The 24,375-nt window shown below is 43.3% G+C and overlaps 1 protein-coding gene across 2 annotated transcripts; it reads left to right on the forward strand.

Moving 5' to 3' along the window:
- Positions 1-425: 425 nt before the first annotated feature.
- On the forward strand, positions 426-17,676 carry SRP19 (signal recognition particle 19). Of its 2 annotated transcripts, none has more exons than XM_040343503.1 (6): positions 426-527; positions 4,857-4,931; positions 7,349-7,424; positions 12,977-13,048; positions 13,127-13,238; positions 16,984-17,676. In XM_040343503.1, exons 2-6 carry the CDS (start codon positions 4,894-4,896, stop codon positions 17,112-17,114), a joined length of 429 nt encoding a protein of 142 aa, XP_040199437.1. In that variant the 5' UTR covers positions 426-527; positions 4,857-4,893; the 3' UTR covers positions 17,115-17,676. The 2 variants fall into 2 exon arrangements, with proteins under 2 accessions (XP_040199437.1, XP_040199447.1); XM_040343513.1 differs by having other exon boundaries at positions 515-548.
- Positions 17,677-24,375: the final 6,699 nt, after the last annotated feature.

Raw genomic sequence — 24,375 nt, forward strand, 5'->3', positions numbered from 1 at the left:
TGAAAGATAAAAAGTGCATTTTACATACAACTCTATAGCTCAGACCAAAATGAGGGACAAATGAGGAAAGAGGGACAATGTTCCAAATCAGGGACAGTCCCTCGTAATCAGGGACAGTTGGGAGCTATGCACTATCCCCAGCACGACTCTTACGAGTCGGTATGTACACATCATGGTATAGATTGGGAAATGATTGTGGGACAAAGTGGTGTTTTTTTTTTTAATATATATAGCAAAACAGACTTGCTTGTTTCTATTTTTATTAAGCACAAATGTTTTATTCATCATCGCTTAAAGATGGAGTTTGGTACACCGCACAAGCACTGTTGCAGAGAACAGTAAGCAACTGCGCATGTGCAGTATCCCCACGCTACGCTGACCCGCTGTTATACAGATAGCCAATCATCAGGGAGTGTTGGAACGAGAGTGAGGCTAGACACGCAGGCAGATAGTCTCGTTTGCGCAGCGTGTTTCCGCTTCCTGTTTGTGGGTGCCCGGAAGCTCTAGTCAGCAACTGCAGCAGAGAGGTATGGAGGGAGAGGGTGAAGGTATAAATGGCAGCGTGTTATGTGTATGGTACTCATGGCTCGTCTGATATTTTCCTCTTTTATGACGAGCGGTATTGTCTTATTCCACAATTCTGCCTCATCCTGTGATCGCAGTATGAATGGAAGCTATGACTAGTAATAGGGGGCAGGCTGTACAGGCACACTGTGTGTTCTCATGTGTCACACCACCCTCCTATCTCCAGGGCTGAGGGTGACACGTGGCCGTGTGTTGTGTGACCCCACAGTGTCTGCACCTAGGTATGGAGGATTGCAGCTGCCAGCATCCATCAGGAATTAGGGCCAGGTTACACCATATGCATGAAAAGCAGGTTATATGGGTTTCAATGGCATAGTTCACACCAGTACTTGCAGTTCCAGTGCATTCGCGTTCCAGAAAAAAAAAGAACGTGCTGCATTTTTCCTGTACTGGACCCCGTTAAAATGCACTGGCACACACGTTCTTATTTAAGGTTAAAGCGGAGCTCCACCCTAAGGGCTCTTTCACACGTCCGCTCCGCCTGTCCGTTCATTACAAGTCCGTTAACGGACTTGTAATGAATCCCTAGTAATGAATAATCAGTAATGAATCCGCTAGCGTCCGCGTCCGTCGGGATCCGGTTTTCGGACGGAAGACAACCTTATTTTTCTTCCGTCCGGCGGAACGGAACTGATGCAGACGGACAGACGGTCCGTCTGCATCCGGTTCCCCATAGGGCAGGGCAGAGCGGAGCTGAGACAGGGCGGTCCCTGCACAGTGGGACGGAGCGGACACAAAAACTGAAAGGACGTGTGAAAGAGCCCTAAAGTGGAACTCCCGCTGATCGGAACCCTCCCCCCCTCCGGTGTCACATTTGACACCTTTAAGGGGGAAGGGGGGTGCAGATACTTGTCTAAAGACAGGTATTTGCACCCACTTCCGGCCACACAGATTCGGGTTTTCTGCGGGCAGAACGTCACCTCCCGTTGTGCTCTGGGAACACTCGGCTCCCAGAGAACAGCGGGAGCCAATCAGCGGCACAGCGCAACTCGCGCATGCGCCGTAGGGAACCGGGTAGTGAAGCCGGAGCGCTTCACTTCCTGGTTCCCTCACCGAGGATGGCGGGGGGAGCAGCAGAGTGACGCGCGATCGCTCGTCCTATGCTGCGGACGGCGCTGGACTCCAGGACAGGTAAGTGTCCTAATATTAAAAGTCAGCAGCTGCAGTATTTGTAGCTGCTGGCTTTTAATATTTTTTTTTTAGTGGCACATCCGCTTTAAGTAAGGGGTGTACTAGAACGCATCAAAAACGCTCATGCAGAAAAGCATATTGAACACATCCAAGCTGTGTTTTCTATGGTGTGAACCGGCCATAAAGCCTCACATACACGATCAGATTTTCTGTGGACAAAGCGCAGGACTTTTGTCCGAAGGCCGTTGGCCAGGAACTTGTATTGCATACAAACGGCAAAGAATTGTCAGCCAACAAACACGAAACATGTTTTTTTTGTCTTTTTAGCACCACCCTTTGCGCAACTAATGTTAATGTTGTGTTATGGTGAGCGTTGCTTCCAATTATGCGTGTTTGTACTTTGGCGTTTTTTAATCCGATGGACTTGTGTACACACATGCTCAGATAATCCGGCAACACACATTTGTTGGCGGACAATTTTAAAGCATGCTATCCCATATTTGTCTGCAGAAAATCCAACAATTGTCCGATGGAGCATACAAACGGTCAGATTATCTGTCAACAGCCTGTCATCACACAATTCCCGTTGGGAACAATTGTTCAGAAGCAGCCCTGATCATTGGTGCTTTTCTGTTGTGAGAGATATTTTACTGAAAATGGCTATTATGTCCTTGGGGTAAAACAAATCTTTATTTAACCACTTGTCTACCCAGGGCAATTTTCAGCGCTGCCGCACTTTGACAAATGTGCGGTCATGCAACACTGTACCCGAACAAAATTCTCATTTTTAGACAGGGATTTTTTTATGGTTGTATTTAATCACCACTTTTTTTTTTTTTTTGCTAAACAGAGAAAATATGTTTTTCGGTTATAAAATTTTTGTAAATTGGTAATGAGGTGGCACTGATGGGCATCACTGATGGGGCTGCACTGATGACAGTGCAGATCTCCCCGCTGATAAATCACAATTAATGTCTCTCTTCTCATCACGTACTGTCAGGGTGAGGAGAGAAATGCTGATAACCAGCATTTCCTGTTTACTCTGTGATTGGATGCTGCTGATCACATGGTAAAGAGCTTACATCATAGGCTCTTTACTGTTATCAGTGATGCGCTGTGTCCGAGGAACACAACGCACAACCAATCGCTGCACGCTCCCACGGCAAGAATGGGGGGGGGGGGGCGCGTCATATGATGCGCTCCCATCCATCCGTCATTTCTCTATACAGCGGGTGGGAAGCAGTTAAATTGCAGCTTACCAGTTCTTAGATTCAATGGCTGCATTCATTTTCTTATTTTAGACACTCTTATGTTTACCTGGTGATTTTATCCTGCTCCTGAGAGCTTACAATCGAATAGAAAAAAACTAAAGGCAGAATCTTTTCTCCTATTGTAAATACAGTGGTAGTATGGTTTATTTTGTTGTTGCAATCTCTCTCTCCCAGTGGTGAGATTTTCATTAATTTCCTGTCATGTGGACACAACAGGATGAGAGGAAATCCAACGTGAGGGAAATAAATTGCTGGAAGAAGTGTCCACATTGGAAGAGTTCCCCCTCCCATTCCTATTCCGACTTTCCTTCCCTTTCATTTAATAGGTAGAAAGGGTGAACCTTCTTGGTAGGCTGGGGGCACTTGCAGACAACAATTAACACCAAACAGGAGTTCTAACTCTTCACCGCTCTGAACAGTTCACACTTTAGATGCACTTTAAACTTAAAGTGGAACTTTACCCATTACATCTTAAAAATACGTTCTTTAGCAAGGAACGTACATTGCACATTAATAATTTTGCTACCAACATTAGTGTGTGCTGTAAATTGCCTCCAACATTGCTCCTGTTTGTTCTTGCTGGAGGCTGCCAATTTAAATCCATCGATTTAATGGTTTCAAAATAGTTAAATTCCTGGAATGCTAGCTGTCACATTTTGCTTGTGTCCCCAACCAAACTGTCAAACCATCAAATGGATTGTGTCATAACTGATCACATGTGCAGCACCATGGCAGTTGCAGATCAAACAGGAGCAGCTTCCTGTAAGCTGTAAAGAATAGAAGGGTTTAATTCTGCTTTAAGTTTGTTAGCAGATCGACTTCCACAAACTTGGCAGTGCCTAAAAATAGAGAGAATGTGCAGATCAGTGTTACTGGATTTTACACAGTATAGGCACTTATTTTTTTTAAGATTTACGAACCTGCAACCTACGCACGGGCGTATAACACGCACCTTAACTTTAAGAGGGAAATTTCAGGATTTTTTTTTTACACAGCCCCCTGGCATAGTACACGGACCCCTTGCATAATACACCCCTGTACAACACCGTAGCCCCCTGTACAACACCGCAGCCCCCTGTACAACACCGCAGCCCCCTGTACAACACCGTAGCCCCCTGTACAACACCGCAGCCCCCTGTACAACACCGCAGCCAACACCGCAGCCCCCTGTACAACAACACGGCCCCCTTTCATTATAAAGACCCCCCCTGCACTCCCAGCACTGGGACAGGTACAGCGCTGCCAGCTCTAAAGTGGAGAAAACTTCACACTGTCAGCCCCTTCTCATACACTGTGTCACTCTCATTGTAAAGCAAAGTTCTAAAAATACCATGTGACTGCTCTCCTCTCCATTATTGACGGTCACATGACCGCTCTCCATTCAAAAGCTACACAAGAGGAGTAGGCGGAGCGGGAGGAGGAGAGCAGTCACAACGAGTGCAGAGGCTTAGATTTACATTAAGAGTTTACACAGGAGGAGCGGTATATGACAAAGGACTGGCAGTAATGTTTTCTGAATGTCAAAGTTTACTGTCAGCACTGTCCCATGGCCAGGAGAGGCGGGGCGGGCGGCCCGATCCCTGCCCCCTGTTGGTTAAAAAAAAAAAAGATATCGGCACGGTTTACCCTCTATTTTCAGGGTAAAAAAGTGTGTGTTATACGCCGATTAAATACGGTAATTTTATGACTAAAGTTCCACTTTAACACACATTTGTGAATGAGATCTATTAGATATGGAGGAGAAGCACATACATTTGCTCAGTTCCACTGAGGGGAGAATGACGCCGAATGGCCTTTTTATAATGTACGCTCAGCAGTTTATTTATCTTTTATTTTATATACTCACAGTAGATCTTTTTTCTTCCTCAGGATAGAAAATAATATGCAACACTGAGGAGACCAGACCATGGCAGACCTGCAGAAACTGTATACAGACCCATCGAGGTGATCAAAGTGCTGGAAACTGAATTCTAAACATATTACTTTTTATTGGTCAGCTCTGAAAAAAATTTGTTTCACTCTAGAATAATTCTTCATTCACACATCCAGTGATTTCTTGTTAATGGAGTGCCTATCTCCATGTGTGAGGAGCTGCAGCGTAGCTAAATGTATTCCCTGTATAAATAAATGGGCTTTGCCACTGCTGTTCACATGTAAACAATTGGATGAGCCCTCTGACCTGCCCTGGACACAGTTTGCATCCAGGTGTCTGACTGCACTCAATCTGGACACCGCTAACCAACCAATCTGTATACGGCCATTTCTATTGGAGTGCTGCTCCATCCAGGTCAGAGTTTAGCCACATCTGAATGCTGCAGTTAAGCCCTTACAGCTCATTCAGATGGGACTAAATGTACACAGGCATTCGACTCAAAAGCAAGTCATATGCAGCACAGATACTTGGGAGTTACTTCTGAGCTTTTTTCCCACTACCATTGACTTGTATAGGGAAGAAAAGCAGCTCACACACAGAGAAAAGCTGGCATACATGAGTCCCGTCTGTGTAATCCTGTCTGTTTCATGTGCCATTGATGTCAAATAAGAAGTGTCATGTGTCATTTCTAATAAGATAGCAGACAATACACTGTGAAATGTATGATCATGAACAAATAATTAAGTACACAAAATCTTGGGAATTATTTATACAGTGGAGAAAACCCGGTGAATGCCAGCTCTCCCTTCTGTTCCTTCAGAGCAGCTTGTTTGGTGAAAAAGGGCGGCTTTGACTGTTTGGAATTTGGCAAGAGTGGATTGGCAGGGGTTTGACCAAGTTACATTTTGGTGGATTTCAGTAAGCGCAAGACTCCAGGTGAGCTGCAGCCCTGGCTTCACCTTTTGCATTTTCTCAGCAGTGAGAGATGATTTTTCACCAGTAAAAGCCCACGTCCTCAGTTCTGGGGATTATTTGAGCTGCCATTGGCACACAAAGCGCAAACCACAGAGTAGATGTTGGCATCACAGGGAGCACTCCATTACATTTTATGTCTGACATTATTGTGTCTGAATAGGGGCTTTGTTGATAAATAAAGGTGAATAGATCTGTCATTCATGCAGAAAAGTGGTGAGCTTTATGTTCCAGGTGATAAATGGAAACTGTGGAAAAACAATTAAGAGTAGAACGTCAGACAGAACAGTACAATTTAGAAGGGTTATAAACTTGTCAGGTTTGTCTTGCTGTTTATGTCCCCAGTAGGCAGATTTCCCCCCACTACCTTTCGGCCATCGAACAAGTAGCTAGAGAAAATCTTGACAACAGGACCACAAACCCTGGTAAAAATCTGACAGACTTTCCCACCAAGTTAAAGCGGGGGTTCACCCTAGAATAAAAAATTTTTTTTTTTTTTTTTTTATTCTATCATAAAATTCGGCATCGTAGCGCGAGCTACAGTATGCCGGTCTTACATTTTGTATCCCCGTACTCACTGTTTAATCCGACCTAGGCGATTCCGTCTGCCCACGGGGAATGGGCGTTCCAATCCAGACGGAAAGTGATTGACGGCCGGCTCTGGCGCGTCACGCTTCTCTGGAAATAGCCGAAATAGGCTTGGCTCTTCACGGCGCCTGCGCATAGCCTGTGCGCAGGCGCCGTGAAGAGCCGAGACCTACTCCGGCTGTCTTCGGGGAGAGTGACGTGCCAGAGCCGGCCGTCAATCATCCTCCCTCTCCATAGGCACGCCCATTCCCCGCGGGAGCCGAAATCTTTAATGTACAAGTACACAGTGAGTACGGGGGTAAAAAAATCGGGACAGGCATACTGTAGCTCGCGCTACAATGCCTGTCTCGATGGAAAAATGATGTAAGTGAGGGTGAACTACCGCTTTAATGTCTCCATGGAATCATTTTTATCTCTCACTTTAGTCACCAGGACAGCAAATAAGGGAAAATCTCTCCAAAAATAGTGACACCAACTGCAAAGGGTCTAACTCTTTCTTACTGGATCCAGAAAAAAAAATACAAAGTTTTGGTCAGGGTTGCACTTTAATCTGAATGATGGTAATAATGCTACATTCACATGGTTGCGTGTGTGTGTATGTATAGTTTGCGTTCAGAGGTGGCCTAATGCCACATACAAACTGGGCGATTCACTGTGGCCAGTTTGTGTGCAGCCAGCACTTCACAAATGCTGAACCTGAATGCACACTGTCTGCATCCAGGGTCAGTTGAAGGATCTATTAACATGTAAATGCTCAGATTTTCACCCTGAGCGAGCATGTTGGTTGTGAGTAGAAGTTAAGATATATACCAAGCCATCTGGGTGATTGTTTCCATCATCAGTACTTGGGTGAATGTGGTATTTTAGGTACAAAACTTCAAAGATTCTGACTGGTGTGGTGTGTGTTTTTTTTTTTTTTTTTTTACAGATTTATCTGCATTTACCCAGCTTACATCAACAACAAGAAGACAATTGCAGAGGGAAGGAGGATACCAATTGAAAGGGTTAGTTAAAACTTAATATAGAAACCATAAAAAAAAATTGTCACACTAAGCATAGATAATAAATAAACAAACTAGTGTCCATGAAGTGTGAACAACTAGTGATGTTCTAAATAGTGCAGATGTATTCCTTGGTGAACATCCAGAACAAAGAATATAATTGATGTGCGTTGAGATCACCCAAATGCACACCCATTGATACTGATATAAAATTCCTCCTTATCAGGGGGCTAGACTCCAAATTATAATAGACTAGACAGGCGTGATAAGCAAGTATAGAAGATCCAATCAGCTTCCCCTATTACAGGGGGTGTCAGCAACTTGTAGATCGTGGACAGGTGACTGGTAGATCCCGGTCTGGGCTTGCTGACCCGCCATCCCAGAGCATCAAGCAGAGTGCAATGCAGAGGGATGGATTGGAAACTTGAAGCTGTAGTAGGGTGTAGCAGTTGTGCTGGCTCCTGTCCCATGCAGAGTGATAGCAACTGCACTCCACTTCTTATCCCAGCTAGTGGTCTCCAGAGTGATACCAGCAGCAGGAAAGAAGAGATTTTCAGGTTTGAGGGAAGCAATATCCAGCATTTTTCTGTGTAGAGGAGAACCTTTCCAGAAGCACAACCATCTCTGCAGCACTCCACCAATCAGGCCTGTATGGTACAGTGGCCAGACGGAAGCCACTCCTCAGTAAAAGGCACATGATGGCCCACCTCACCTGGGATTTGTCAAAGGGCACCTAAAGGATTCCGATCATGAGAAACAAAATTTTCTGGTCTGATGAAACAAAGATGGAACACTTTAGCCTGAATGGCAATCATCATGTCTGGAGGAAACCAGGCACCGCTCATCACCTGGCCAATACCATCCCAAGAGTGAAGCATGGTGGTGGCAGCATCCTGCTGTGGGAATGTTTTTCAGTGGCAGGAACTGGGAGACTAGTCAGGATCGAGGGAAAGATAAATGCAGAAAACCTGCTCCAGAGCTCTCTGGACCTCAGACTGGGGCGAGGGTTCATCTTCCAACAGGACAATGACCATAAGCACATAGCCAAGGTAACAAAGAGTGGCTACGAGACCACTATGAATGTCCTTGAGTGGCCCAGACTTGAATCCGATTTGAGCATTTCTGGAGATCTGTCCACCAACACTTCCCATCCAACCTGATGGAACTTGAGAAGTCCTGCAAAGAAGAATGTAAGCAACTGACCAAAAATAGGTGTGCTAAACTTGTATCCTCATATGCAAAAAGATTTGAGGCTGTAATTGGTGCCAAAGGAGCTTCAGCAAAGTATTGAGCAAAGGCTGTGAATACCTATGTAATCACATGTACATTAGCATTTCCGACTTAAAAATTTGCGAAGATATCAAACAAACTTCTTTCACGTTGTCATTATGGGGTATTGTTTGTAGAATTTTGAGAAAAATGAATTGAATCCATTTTGGAATACGGCTGTAACAAAAGTGCTGTGACTACTTTCCAGATGCACTGTATATTCTTTGCTAAAGAACATTATTTTTTTATCATATTATGGGTAAAGTTCCGCTTTTAACCGCTTCCATACCGGGCTGTTATACACCCATCCATACCAGGCCTATTCTGGCACTTCTCTCCTACATGTACAAATCATAATTTTTTTGCTAGAAAATTACGCAGAACCCCCAAACATTATATATGTTTTTTTAGCAGACACCCTAGGGAATAAAACGACTGTCATTGAAACGTTTTATCTTGCACGCTATTTGCGCAATAATTTTTCAAACTCCTTTTTTTTGGAAAAAATTTTTTTCATGAATTAAAAAAATAACAAAACAGTAAAGTTAGCCCAATTTTTTAGTAAAATATGAAATATGATGTTACACCGAGTAAATAGATACCCAACATGTCACGCTTTAAAATTGCGCACACTCATGGAATGGCGCCAAACTTCGGTACTTAAAAATCTCCATAGGCAACGCTTTGAAATTTTTTACAGGTTACCAGTTTAAATTTACAGAGGAGATCTAGTGCTAGAATTGTTGCTGGCACTCTAACGCACGCGGCGATACCTCACATATGTGGTTTAAACGGCGTTTACATATGTCGGCGGGACTTGCGTGTGCTTCTGCGCGCGAACTACTGGGGACAGGGGCATTAAAAAAAATGTTTTATTTCTTTTTTTTTTTTTACATATTTTTTTACACTTTTTTTATTTTTTTTTTTATTTTTTATTATTATCACTTTTATTCCTATTACAAGGAATGTAAACATCCCTTGTAATAGGAATGTGTGTGACAGGTCCTCTTTATGGAGAGATGCAGGGTCAATAAGACCCCACCATCTCTCCTCCAGGCTGGAAAGCATGAAATCGGTGAAAAAAAATTCACCGATCTCATGATCAGTGTTGCTTAGCAGCCGCAATTGCGGCTTTGTTTACTTACGGAGACCCGGGCGTGACGTCATCACATCGCGCCCGGGTCCTCTGACGGTCATAGAGATGACTGGTGACCATCTGGTCACCAGTCATCTCTATGCTTCCTGCCAGCGCCGGACGATTCGTTCTCCGGGCCCCCGATGGCACGGGAGAGCCCGGAGAAGCACCGGATGGCGGCGGGAGGGGGGGGGATGTCCCCTCCCGCCGCCTGTAAGAATGATCTAGCGGCGGAACCGCCGCTATGATCGTTCTTACGTTGTGCAGAATCGCCGGCACAAGAGAAGGATATCTGAATGATGCCTCTAGCTGCAGGCATCATTCAGATATCCCCCCACAAAGCGACGTCCTCCCGGATCGAGGAGGGGTTCCTGCCGCCGTCATTTCACAATGACGCGGTAGGGAAGTGGTTAAATAATACCAGGCAAGTGCAGATGAGCAGTCAGTGTATCACAGGTTTGTGATTTCTCTGCCCGCCAGTGGACTTCAAGTCAAGTGTTGATGCAATGCCATGTAAAAGGGCTGTGTGTAATCGAGCCAATAAGAGAACAAAAACAATTGACTATCCAAAGTATTTTAATACTTCAACCAGCAAGAAAACAAAAGGTAGCAAATGCATTTTGGGTGCTATAGATAGGAAATAACCTATCTAAAGAATATCTGTAAAAATGATTACATTCGATCTAGATTAAGAATATACATCATGTAAAGGGGCTGATGTCTAGGGAGGTTCCAATGACCAGAAGGAATCAATCATTTCATTAGTAGAAAATCAGAGGCAGCAGCAGATTCAAGGTATTAATTTGACTGTGGGATAGTATTTAGCCCTTTCACCACCTTCCTTTCCTGTACATCTCGGCTTCATCGCGTCTCTGTAGTGACCTGTATATTAAAGTGGAGTTCCACCTGTTTTTTTTTTGTTTATTAAAAGTTGGCAGCTACAAAAAGTATAGCTGTGGACTTTTAATAAACCAACACTTACCTACCCCACGGTCCAGCGATGCAGCCGCTTCTCTCCTCGGCGCTGTCATAGTAACTGTGGGCACCTGGCCGTGACAGCTTATGGCTTCACGGTCGGAGGCGCACTGCGCATGCAAGAGTCGCACTGCCCTCTCCTATTGGTAAGCCGATTTCTGGGACCTTAGTTTTGTCCCAGAAGATTGCTGGCAGGGAGGGACTGCCTAGGCCACGTTTGAAGAAAGGAAGCATGTAAGGGGGCGAGGAGTGCTTAAAGCGAAAGTTTCACTTTTGGGTGGAACTCCGCTTTAATCCCCACAATATTCCCCTCATCTCCATCTTCCCACAGTGTGAAACCTGTACATTAACCCCTTCACCCCCTCCTCCCTCTGTTTATGACCTGTACGGTAATGTATGGGGTCATTTTGGGGTGTTTTTGTACTGTCATATTTTATTTGATAGGTTTTATCACAAAAAATAATTGAGGCTGTCTTTTCTTCAAATTTTATTTTTCCCATTTTCTTGTAGTAGAAATAATAATGATAAAAAAAACTCTGGTTATTCAGTACCTCCAAAATAAAGTTCTGTATGTCTCAAAAAATGATATACCGTGGCACTGAATAATGACCTGTAAATACAGGCTGGTAAATGATTTATGTTACATACAGTGTATTCTGTACACCTGTACTGTGTTTTTTTTTTTTTTTTTTGTTTTTTTTATTGCATTACTAAAAAAAAATGACTTCTAAAAATAGAAAATAAAGTTGTGTGAAAATGACTGCTGTGCACGACATCTCCTTACAGTGTCAACTAACCCCACCCCCAAAAAACTGATAAGTAGGGTTTTTTGACCACTGACCTTATTGGTCTCGTGTTTTTGTAAATGCTTCTTTCTGCCTGTCAGCAGAAATAAATCCTGAGCCGCACATGTGCATCTCAGCATCAGCTCTGCACTGTAAATGGCTGGTCTGTGACATCATCACAGCCCAGCCAGCCATTCAAGCAGCTGAACAGGCCTAACCTAGAAAGAAGACTGGGAGAAGATGGAAGTGCCTGTGACAACAGAGAGAGCTGAGGGCTGGAGGGCATCGTTTGAATGGTGCATTATAGACAATGTGCTTACTATCACATGATGGCATAAAACTCCAGAGGGCCCATTTCTTAAAAAAAATCAGGTTTTAATTCTGCTTAACCACTTAAGGACCACCTAACGCCCATATACGTCGGCAGAATGGCACGGCTGGGCACAATCACTTACCTGTACGTGATTGTTTAATGCCCAGTCGCTGTCATTGATCGTGTGTTCCCTGATATAGGGAAAGGTGATCAATGACATCACACGTCCAGCCCCGCCCCCCTACAGTTAGAAACAGATATGAGGTCACACTTAACCCCTTCAGGACCCCCTAGTGGTTAACTCCCAAACTGAAATTGTAATTTTCACAGTAAACAATGCATTTTTATAGCATTTTTTGCTGTGAAAATGACCATGGTCCCAAAAATGTGTCAAAATTGTCCAATGTGTCTGCTATAATTTTTCGTCTATAATGACGAAAAAAATTACTGATCACCGCCATTAGTAGTAAAAAAAAAAAAAAAAATGCAATAAAACTATCCCCTATTTTGTAAACGCTATAAATTTTGCGCATACCAATCGATAAACGATTATTGCAATGTTTTGTTTTTTTTTACCAAAAATTTGTAGAAGAATACGTATCGGCCTAAACTGAGGAAAAAAAATGGTTTTATCATATATTTTTGGGGGATATTTATTATAGTAAAAAATTATTTAAAAAAAAATCAAAATTGTTGCTCTATTTTTGTTTATAGCGCAACAAATTAAAACCGCTGAGGTGACCAAATACCACCAAAAGAAATCTCTATTTGTGGGGAAAAAAAGGATGCCAATTTTGTTTGGGAGCCACGTCGCACGACCGTGCAATTGTCAGTTAAAGCGACGCAGTGCCGAATCGCAAAAAGGGGCCTGGTCCTTTACCTGCGTTTTGGTCCGGGTCTTAAGTGGTTAATGAGTCTTAAAAGCTTTTCGTTATGACCTGTGTGTCTTATTTAGCAGCAAATAATAAATCCAGGAAAGGCCGAGTAACTATCCCTAAATTATTTGCATCATACAGATTGTTTATTACTGACCATCATCAATATGCTTAACTTATTGTTTTCCATGCTTTTTATTCAGGCTGTACAGAATCCAACCTGTACTGAAATTGCAGATGTATGTCGTGCAAACAAGCTAAATGCCATCTTGGAGGTGATGTATTTTATCATTGTCGCGACTTGTTCTGTCTTACAAATCCCCCGGCCATTCTAAACATATTTCTGTGTACAGGCAGACAAGATGTACACACGTGAGTGGAACCGGGATGTACAGTACAGGGGTAGAGTGCGTATACAGCTAAGAAATGAAGATGGCACACCGTGTGTGGAGAAACTTCAGTCAAGTAAGTCTTTTACAAAAAGAAAATGTAGGGATTTAGTAAAATGTAAAAAAGCATCAAATATGTATTTTTCTCAAAATAACATCTGAATGGATCCTTGGCTCCCATCACTGCACCCAGTGAGTCCTCTCTCTTAAAGCGGAGTTCCACCCAGAAATAGAACTTCAGTTTGTCCGCCCCCCCCCCCCCCCCCTCCCCCTCTGTTGTCACTTCCGGGACAAGATACCCAAGCTACCCGTCGGGTATTATGCCCCTTCCATCGCCTTCTCCGCCCCCCCCCCCCCCCCCCCCCCCCGCTGTCATCTGGGAGATACACGGGTCGCAGAAGACAGCAGGGATCAGTAGAAACGCACAGCGCAAGTTGCGCATGCGCAGTAGGGGGACAAGGAAGTGAAGCCGCAAGGTTTCACTTCCTGATTCCCGTACCGAAGATGGCGGCAGCAGCACCTGAGAGCCGAGCGATAGATCGGCTTCGGGTGCTGACACTGCGGATGCCCTGGACAGGTAAGTGTCCTTTGTTTAAAAGTCAGCAGCTGCAGTATTTGTCCTCTGTTTACCAGACAGGAAATCAATTAATGCCTGTATAGAAATCCTTTACTGTAACTCCCGGATCATAATTCCATCTGGATGTTACTTAGAATAATAAAAAGAGGGGCACATAGTGTAATCCTGTTACAAAATGTATTTCAACAACCCCCCCCCCCCCCCTCCTTCATGTTGTACACTTACAAAAAATTCAAGAGCTTAAAGCGGGGGTTCACCCTAAGAACATTAAAAAAAATATATTTTATTTTTTGGCCCCGTACTCAGTTTAATGCCGTAGTGAAGTTTCAGACTCCCTCGGGGAGTAGGCGTTCCTATCGAGGGGAACATGATTGACGGCCAGCAATGGCGCGTCACGCTTCTCTGGAAATAGCCGAAATAGGACTTGGCTCTTCACGGCGCCTGCGCCTAGTCTGTGCGCAGGCGCCGTATAGCGCCGTGAAGAGCCGAGACCTACTCCAGCTATTTTCGGGAATCGTGACGCACCATAGCCGTCCGTCAATCATCTTCCCTCTCCATAGGAACGCCCATTCCCCGCGGGGAGTCTGAAACTACACTATGGGATTAAACGGTGAGTACGGCGCCAAAAAAATGAATAAAGGCATACTGTAGCTCACGCTACTATGCTGTATTTTATGGTAGAATGTTGTTATTTAGGGTGAACCACCGCTTTAAAAGCATGAATTTCGTTCGACAGGTATGTCTGTATCTCCTCCTTTTTTTTTTTTTTTTTTTTTTTAAATAACAATTTTTTTTATTGATCATATCAATCAGAAAATGAACATAGATCGATTACAGTAGTGTACATAAATCGCTACGGCAACAATCTAGCCAGTGCTTACACTGTATTAATACACAGCTCTTGTAGAGGTAAGCAATCTACATACAATAGTAACCATTAACTAGACCAGAAAGAAACAGAGAAGAGGAAAAGGAAGGAAAGACAGGATAAAAGAGACGAGAGCGTGAAAAAGAAAGAAAGACTAAGAGGGGGATAAATTGGGGGAGGCGGCTAGGGGGAAAAAATAGGGGCTCAGCCATCGGCTCAAGGCGAATCCTCCTGGTGGTGCCACTCCTCCCAGACCTCATTGTACATTTCCAGCCTATCCTGAAGTCTAGCTGTCATTTTTTCCATAAGTTCCACATCCTTTGGTATGTCTGTATCTCACCGCTCATCATTATCGCGGTGGGACCCGGGTACAGACAACCTCTGCTTCTACCTTCAACAGCCATGTAGTCAATCCCTTTTTAGATGGGATGCATTTTGGCCTGTCGTCCTTTCTTTTTTTTATTTTTTTTATTTCAACCTTATTTTTAGATCCTTATTCTCTCATTGCTGTAAGGTGAAAATTATAAGGCATTATCACTGATTGCATGTTGTGAAGACTCCTAAAGTATTAGCTAGATTCAGGTAGGGCGGCGTAGCGTATCGTATTTACGCTACGCCGCCGTAAGTCAGAGAGGCAAGTGCTGTATTCACAAAGCACTTGCCTCCTAAGTTACGGCGTAGCTTAAATGGGGCCGGCGTAAGCTCGCCTAATTCAAATGAGGATGAGGGGGCGTGTTTTATGTAAATGATTGGTGACCCGACGTGATTGATGGTTTTTACGAACGGCGCATGCGCCGTCCGTGTACATATCCCAGTGTGCATTGCTCCAAAGTACGTCGCAAGGACGTATTGGTTTCGACGTGAACGTAAATTACGTCCAGCCCCATTCACGGACGACTTACGCAAACGACGTAAAAATTTCAACGCGGGAACGACGGCCATACTTAACATTGACTAGGCCAGCTATTTGTTCGACTAACTTTACGCCGGAAAAAGCCGTACGTAAACGACGTAAAAAAAATGCGCCGGGCGCACGTACGTTTTCAGAATCGGCGTATCTAGTCATTTGCATATTCTACGCCAAACTCAACGGAAACGCCACCTAGCGGCCAGCGTAAATATTGCACCCTAAGATACGACGGTGTAGGAGACTTACGCTGCTCATATCTTAGCCTAATTTAAGTGTAAATTCTGGTTTCCAGAATACGCCTAAATTTAGGACGGCGTAGATTTAGAGTTACGTCGGCGTATCTACTGATACGCCGGCGTAAAGCTATCTGAATCCAGCTATATGTGTTTAAACAACTCCAAACATCCCAGTAGACTAACTTTCGGGGGGGGGGGGGGATAGCTAAATAAAAAATGTGTGTGTGTGTGTGTATATGTATATATATATATATGTGTGTGTGTATATATATGTGTGTATATATATATATATATATATATATATATATATATATACACATATATATACACACACACATATATATATATATATATATATATATATATGTGTGTGTGTGTGTGTGTGTGTGTGTGTATATATATATATATATATATATATATATATATATATATATATATATATATATATATATATATATATATATATATATATATATATATATAGGTGTGTGTATAAATTTGCTACACAAGCCATACTGTAATTGAATGTTATTAAAAACTACCTTTCCCTTTTCAATCTGCAGGCTTCTTTAAAATTCATTGCAATATGGCGACCTTGAGGCGTTCCATACACTGAGAATCACTGGGAACTACTGTCAACCATTGTGGCTGATGGCTTGTAGTCTCAATTAACTATCGGGGTGCTGATGAGCGCTCTAAGTAGTTAGTTGATGCTTTTTGTCATTCAATAACTGCTTGCCCTTATGAGGTAAAAGCAGACAGTCTGCAGAAGCCTGAGATTGCACCCATGATTTGCTAATGGGTGCAATGTTTTACAGTCTCCTTAAAATAAAAGAATAATAATGCACTTTTTTTTATTTTTTGCAAATGGTTCAAAATAATTATATTTCTGTGGGCCATTTTTATTACTGAACTTTAAATCCAGTCAAGCATTTATTTGTTTTTCCTTGGACTAATCATTACATTAACTGCAACACTAACCTGTTGAGTGTCATTAGGAAGTGTTTCTTTGCTTTGTATATGCTGTTAGGCAATTGATATAGGGAATCTGAACAGATGGTAGAAGGGGAATGTACACGCGGACAGAGCAGTCACTTTCTTGACAAGTTGCATTGTAACAAAATAGTTCTGGTGACATCTCTTTTAAATGTGTATGAGCCACCAGTGTTGGTTCAGGCCAATTGCTACATTTCAGCCCCCCTTCACAGTTTTTTGTCTTGCTGTTCGAAGGGAAAGCTATAATGATTCGTGTGGCAGAGGAGATCCCCAAACTGAAAACTCGGACACAGAAAACGGGAGGAGGAGATCAGACAGTTCAGCAAGGAGAAGGTGGCAAGAAGAGCAAGAAAAAGAAGAAGTGATGGACATGTGTCGATAGAGAAGAGCGACAATTTAGTTTCCAGGGGTTGCTATATGACAACACTGTTCACACAACACAGATCAATGTCTCCAGTGTCAGCACTACACTTTAGCTCAAGTCAATCATGCATTGTAATAATGGACTACCGACTAACTCCAAAGTACCTAGTAATGGCCCATGTTGTGGGTTGTTTTTTTTGTTTGTCAGATAGTTTTAGTTTTCCTGCCATACACATTGATAGGAGCTGGCAGTGTCACAGAATTATTATTTTATTTTTTATTTTTTTTAATTCCTGTTTCCATATTGATTTGCTATTTTCGACAGATCTTTGTAGACCTGTACATTTTAGATTTCAAGCTGCCTGCATACCCATATGACTAGAATAAATATATAAATGACTGCATATGTCCTTAAAATCAAGAAAGTTTACATTGCTTTGATTTATATTTTGGTGAGCCAAACAGTTCATTTGGATTAGCCTAAATACAACGGTGACGTTATATTATGTTGTTTCATAACTTTCTTTGTACAAATGGCAACAGTTAAATAAAACATTGTATTTATGTTTTAACAATGGGTATTAAAGTATGTTTTGTATTTGTAAATGTAACTAGATCGTGAGGAAAAGGATGATCTGGAGAACAGTGTACCCAGACACTTCACCCTTAAATAATTTTAAAGTACACTGTTGGCTTAAGAGTCTGGGTCCTTTAAGACATTCCGAAATGTGGATCAACTGAAGACAGGTTCCAAAACTTGTGCCACAGAGAAATATTCTAGATGTTTACACTAAATACACTGTCACTCAGAGGGTTCATGAGGATCTCGAAATGTAATGCTATTCTCTAATCACATTTATAGCAATGAGTATAGTTGGGCTGTGTGTGTGTATGTTTGTATATATATATATAATATACGCACACACACACACACTCTCTCTCTTATTTTTGTATATGGATATACAACACATCAAGGTAATAAAATTCAGGGAGTTCCGGTTGCTAATATTTTCTTCCATCCGAGGTCTGAACCTCAAGTTTGTGCTATGAAAGATTGTAGTGATTGTATGTCTATGAAAAATACATCAGTGTCCCCCATAGATCAGGTTCCCCATTATAGATCAATCATAATGCACCTGTAGACTGGTAGAGCCCATCAAAGTGTACAGTACACTTGTAGTCAGGCAGGAAGGGGGCAGGAGCTGGAGAAGAGGCGAGCTCCATGGGGCGTGGCCTGGGCAGAGAAGCTTGCTGCAGGGAGCAGGGCACACGTGACATCATTGGTTGCTAGGATGGCAGTGGTCCTAGCAACCAATGACTGCTGATCAGTGTGGATCTAGCACTGCAGACTGCTGGGCTGACAGTCCGGACAGGAGTATTACTGGGTCTGGACCACGGTCCGCCATTTTGTGACTACTGCAATATATGGTTCTCCGCATTCATGAATTTTAATCATAATAGAGTTTTCGCCACAAAAGTTGGTCCACAATATTCTCTGTCCGGAATCCTTTTTTTACAATATGACAGACCTATATCACCCCAGTCTGTGAATATATAGGTTTCTGAGACCACCGCACCACCTCCTTTGCAATCATATTAATTAATTACTTGACTGGTGCTGTTGATTTTATATTATATCTTTTTATTTTCATTTATTCTACTCCCTTTGCCTCCTAGTCCATGGCCTTTTAGTCTTTTTAGCCCTTTTTTTATATTCCATAAAGTCCTAGTAGATCACAGGCTCGGCACTGGCATGCAATGCAAGCTGCAGCAAGCAGACTATCAGCATGTATTAAAGGGTATTTACTGAAGAGCTGAAACTAAAATTCTACCTCTTCTAAAACTCTGATCTGGCCACATCTTGAGTAAGTCATGTAGTTCTGGATATCGGTCCTCCAGGAAGGATATGCTGGAGCTGGGAAGAGTCCAGAGAAGGGCAACAAAACGAATAACGGTACAGGAGGACCTTCAATTAAGAGAAATGACTACAAGCATTAAACTTATTCTCCTTGGAGAAGAGATGTTTGAAAGGAGATATATGATTGTATACAAATACCTCAATGGTGATTCTAGCATAGGGAGAAAATTAAGTACACAGTGCACAGCCACTCAATGGAATTGGAGGAAAAGCAGTTTAACCTTAAACTTCGTAGAGGATTCTGTACTATCGGAGCAGTAAGGATTTGGAACTCCATTCCACTATCGATGCTGTCAAAGGGAAGCGTTGATAGTGTAAAAAAAACTTATATGGACATCTTGGCAAAAGTAATATACAGTGATATGGGAAATGGTATCGACATAAACACACACACACACCTCTACACCCATACAGGATGGACTGGTGTCTTTATTCAGCCTTACCAACCACGTTTCTCAATGTCTGTAACATGAATCAGTGGATGTTTAGTCGTAAAGCTCAGTCTGCCCATCATTATGTGTAATCCCAAACTCTGAATATAGTCCTATGCTGGATTGCATTGTCATCCCCGTGTATAAATATTTCCCTTCCTTTTACACTGTGCTGGCTTTAGAAAGAAGGTTTTTTTCTTTGAAACGCATTGCCACCAATTCATCACACATAGCTGCCTCTAATGGCAAACAAAGCTGCTGCAGATGCTGCGCTCTAATAGGCTTCCTTTCCTGAGTGAGATTATTCAGTGCTGCTTATACAGTTCAGCTCTTTGGAAGTACTACATACGTCCAAAAAGTGCACCTTTAATCACAAGCTGAAGGTTGCAGTAGCGGCAATCTGATTGTGTCGGTTTTGTTTAGCCTGTGTTCTGACAAGAAATTACCCCCCGTCAAAAAAAGCCCGCCCTGTACTGCGCAAGCGCAGTACAGAGCACGACAGAGCTGCGGAAAGTCTCCGAACATGAACGGCTGTACACAGCGCCTGTGCAAAGAAGATGACGTTCTGCCGCGCGCTCCCGATGTTCGTGCAACTCTGCAAGGGGCGGGTGTATTATTGATTGAGCTGCGCAAGGGGCGGATGCCTACAGAAGAGGCCGTATTGTATCATGATGGGGGTGGATTTCTCAACAAACTACACGTGTTTGCGCGCTTCAATCAATAATACATATGCCCATTTGAGAAATTCACCCCCATCGTATCAGCTCTGCCCATAATGATACAGTACGCTCTCTTCTGTAGGCATCCGCCCCTTGCAGAGTTCAATCAATAATACAGCTGCCCCTTGCAGAGTTGCACGAGCATCGGGAGCGTGCGCGAGCGTGTGGCAGAACATTGTCTTCTTTGCGCAGGCGCTGTTCATGTTCGGAGACTTTCGGCGGCTCAGCACTGCACCTGCGCAGTACAGGGCGGGCATTATTCGACGGGGGGTCATTTCTCGGCACAACACTGGCTCCTGGCTTGAAGGTGAAAGTGATGTTGCAGCTCCATATGTCACATGCAAACAATGTAACTGGATGTAATTTCACTTCCAGTTTCACCATTTCCTGGCCAGTACAGCCAGGGGACACCTCTAACCAAGCCGATCTGTGGTTTGATTGTTAGATTGGCATCTATTAGACCGTTAATGTCTCCATAAAGATTACCTGTCACCTGCCCAATGCTATCACATAGGGGTTTATTTACACCTTGTGATAGCAATCAAGAAAAAAGAAAACAAAAAAGTTTTTAATCACTTAAGGACCGCTCACCGCCATTTTTTTAAGATGGATATCTCGGCCGGCTGTCTGGCCTGAGATAAATTGCGGATCTCTGGACCTGACTTGAGGGGCTCGCGGGCATAGCCCTGATGTGTCGGGGGGGCACTAATACCTACTGGTCAATCCCCTGATTGCAGTGCTCGGTCCGCTGGGGTAAAACTTACATTATTATGTTGTTGTGGCCACAAATGCCTATTATGGATAGCGGACTCGTGTACCTATTTATTTTCTTGGAGCTTGTTATCCGAGGGTGGTGGTGAACTGAGTTTTGGGTTGATGGGGGGAGGGGGGTGGGTTAAGGAATGGTTTCAGTAGGAGCAGTCAGATACCTATGTTAGGTAGATTGCCTATGTTGTTGGCCATGTTGGTCGAGGAGGGGTCTGGTGTTTTGCCACAGCGCTCTCTTTTTTCAATGTTTGTATGTCTTGTTTGAAATACTTCAATAAAAAAAAAAAAAGATGGATACCTCGGTAGCGGCAGCAGCTGCTGCCACAACCGAGGTTGACAAATGTGCTTGGAATCTAGGAGCCAGCTAAAAAAGTTAGGAGCCAGAAAACTCACCCCGTCCCGACGAGCTTGCACGCAGAAGCGAACACATACGTGAGCAGCGACCGCATATGTAAACAGTGTTCAAACCACACATGTAAGGTATCGCCGCGATTGGTAGAGCCCTAGACCTCCTCTGTAACTCAAAATATGCAACCTGTAGATTTTTTTAAACGTCGCCTATGGAGATTTTAAAGGGTAAAAGTTTGTTGGCATTCCACGAGCAGACACAATTTTGAAGCGTGACATGTTGGGTATGAATTTACTCGGCGTAACATTATCTTTCATAATATTTAAAAAAATGGGGATAACTTTACTGTTGTCTTATTTTTTAATTTAAAAAAGTGTAATTTTTTCCCAAACAAGTGCGCTTGTAAGACCGCTGCGCAAATACGGCGTGACAGAAAGTATTGCAACGATCGCCATTTTATTCTCTAGGGTGTTAGGATAAAAAATATATATAATGTTTGGGGGTTCTAATTAGAGGGAAAGAGATGGCAGTGAAAATAGTGAAAAATGACATTAGAATTGCTGTTTAACTTGTAATGCTTAACTTGTAATACCAACGGCCACCACCAGATGGCGCCAGCTCACATCTGGTGGTAATAACTTGTAATACCAACGGCTCACCACCAGATGGAGCCAGCTCACCTTCCAAGCCAAGTCGCCAGGACACTATTTCTAGTCGCCATGGTGACATGGCGCCCGGGATTTGTCGATCCCTGGTATACAGTATGCTGCAAGAAAGAGGCTCTAATAGTGATTCTCAACCTCTAGTGCCGTGACCCCTTGATAAAATTTCCCAAGTTGTGGGGACCCCTAACAGTAAAATTTCCATAGCGTGGGTTGTCAGCACCCTTCCACTCGTACAGAATTAAAACCCCTTGTGGTACCTTTTAAGATGTGCCACTCTTTCTATGTTCTCCTTTCTTTCCCTTTTATCTCCATCTTCAGTTCTTGTTTTTTTTTCCAATATCCCTCTCTCTAGCCATCTTTCCTGTTCTTTCTCTCCCTCTTTTCCTCTCCCTTCCATGTATTCTCCAGCTCTGTGGTGTCTTGCAGCAGTGACACCTATGCCGAAATCAGGAGATAGGGTCTCCTCCAGCCCCTCACACTTCACATTTCTCACCAGTCAGCTGACCTCTAGTCTCTGCATGCCCCACAGCTATGCCACAGGCTCCAGGGACTGCCCTGCTGGGCGGCTGCGAAAAGGCTGTCAATGCTGCGAGCTTCAGGTACAGCCCAGGATCCGGTGACCCTTGGCAAATCGTCATTTGACCCCCGAGGGGGTCCCGACCCCCAGATTGAGAATCACTGCTCTAATAGATTAGCGTTAAAGGGTTACTAAACCCTCTGTTATTTAAAAAAAAAAAGTAAATAAAAACCAAAAGTCATACTTGCCTCCACCGTGCAATTGGTTTTGCACAGCGTGGCCCCAAACCTCCTCTTCTCGAGTGCCCCGTCGGAGAAGCACTCGCCTTTGGGACACCCACGTGGGCACGCTCCCGTGTCCTGCTTCTGCATCTATTGACACAGAAAGCAGGATGCCTACAAGTTTGAAAAAGGATTTGAAGGTAGCCAAATTGTACAATAGTTTCTGTACAGTGGAATGATTGATAAAACTGTAGATTTCAAACAACTGCTAGTTTTTTCAGGACTCACCAGTCAAGGAAATTCAGCCCAACAGGACTGTTTGATGCCAAAAAGAAGTCTCCAAAAAATCACATCTCTTCGTGGGATCTCCAGGTAACTCTTGCAACAGTTGGTGTCACAGTACAAGCATTTAAAATCAGATTGCACCAATTTCGTCCCCCCCCCCCTTTCTGCTGGTTAAACTAGATGAACTGGTATCTTTTTTTCAACCTATGTAAATGAACCCGCAAGGGATGTGTACAAATGTTCTGGTTTGGGTGTTGCTTTGCTGCTTTAGGGCCTAAACAGTTTGCAGTCATTGAGTCATCTATGAATTTTGCAAAATATGTGCTTAATGAGAATGTGAAAGGCTGTCTGAAAGAATACGGCATGGTCTAGTCAAAGCCTCATTTGAATACCACTGAAATGTTGAAATGTAATCCACAAACATCTTGCAACTGAAGGAGTTTTGCATGCAGCTGATCTCAAGAGACTGGTGGGCCGTTATGTAAAATACCTAAGAAGACTACAGAGGGCAATACCAGCTTTTGAGGCCAAGGCTGTACTTCCCTTTTTCCACAGTACACCATTACATCCATCGACTTTTTGTTATAACAAATAAAAAAGGCAAAAATAAAACTATACGCCCTTGTAATTATTCTTATTAACCACTTGCCGACCACGTACCCGTACATCACCGGTCTTCAAATGATTGTGCCGGGATGATGATTTTTTTCTCAGACGGAGCTCCGCTTTAAGTGGTTAAAGTAGAAAACATTTATCTGTGTGTACTCTTTGAATGAAGATTCAATGTTTGCCGCTTGAAAATATTTTATAGGTGTACTTACTTTTTCATGTGACTGTACATCAGTTAGCATAATGTGATTTAAAGCATTACATTATCTAAACTCCAGGCGAGGTCCCTTTTGCTTGTTTTGTCTGGGGGTAGAAGAATAAGCAGCTATACTTACCTTATTTCTCTGCAATGTGGACAGACCCTCACTGTGCATGGTATGAGACTGGTACCTAATGGTAATTGTATACCCGAGACTGGAGGAGCCGCAAAGGGAAATGGCTTTTGGGATGAGGAAGCCTACAGGAGTGAGAAAATAAGGTAAGTAGAGCTGCTTACTCCTCTACCCCTCACATTAAAGTGATTGTAAGGGACAGTTTTTTTTTTTAAATAACAAACCTGTCATTAGGGTTGCACCGGTACTGGTATCAGTGGCGATACCAAGCATGTGCACGAGTACTCATGCGAATGCTCCGATACCTGAAACCAATACATTTGTTGTGCGATTTGAGCCCATATAAAATGGATGGCTTTTCACAGTCTGCAGCCTGGGTTCACACGAGAGTGGTGCAGGAAACTGCATGCGATTGGGACAGGAATCGCACCGCTTCCTGTTCAAATCAC

Source organism: Rana temporaria, chromosome 1 (assembly GCF_905171775.1).
Source record: "Rana temporaria chromosome 1, aRanTem1.1, whole genome shotgun sequence".
Lineage (NCBI taxonomy): Eukaryota > Metazoa > Chordata > Amphibia > Anura > Ranidae > Rana > Rana temporaria.

Excerpts from the sequence above, each read along its gene's own strand:
- SRP19 (XM_040343503.1), top strand. The coding sequence starts at position 4,894 with ATGGCAGACCTGCAGAAACTGTATACAGACCCATCGAG. Across the intron at positions 4,932-7,348 it reads CTGTATACAGACCCATCGAG|ATTTATCTGCATTTACCCAG; the intron begins GTGATCAAAGTG and ends TTTTTTTTACAG. Across the intron at positions 13,239-16,983 it reads TGTGGAGAAACTTCAGTCAA|GGAAAGCTATAATGATTCGT; the intron begins GTAAGTCTTTTA and ends TGCTGTTCGAAG.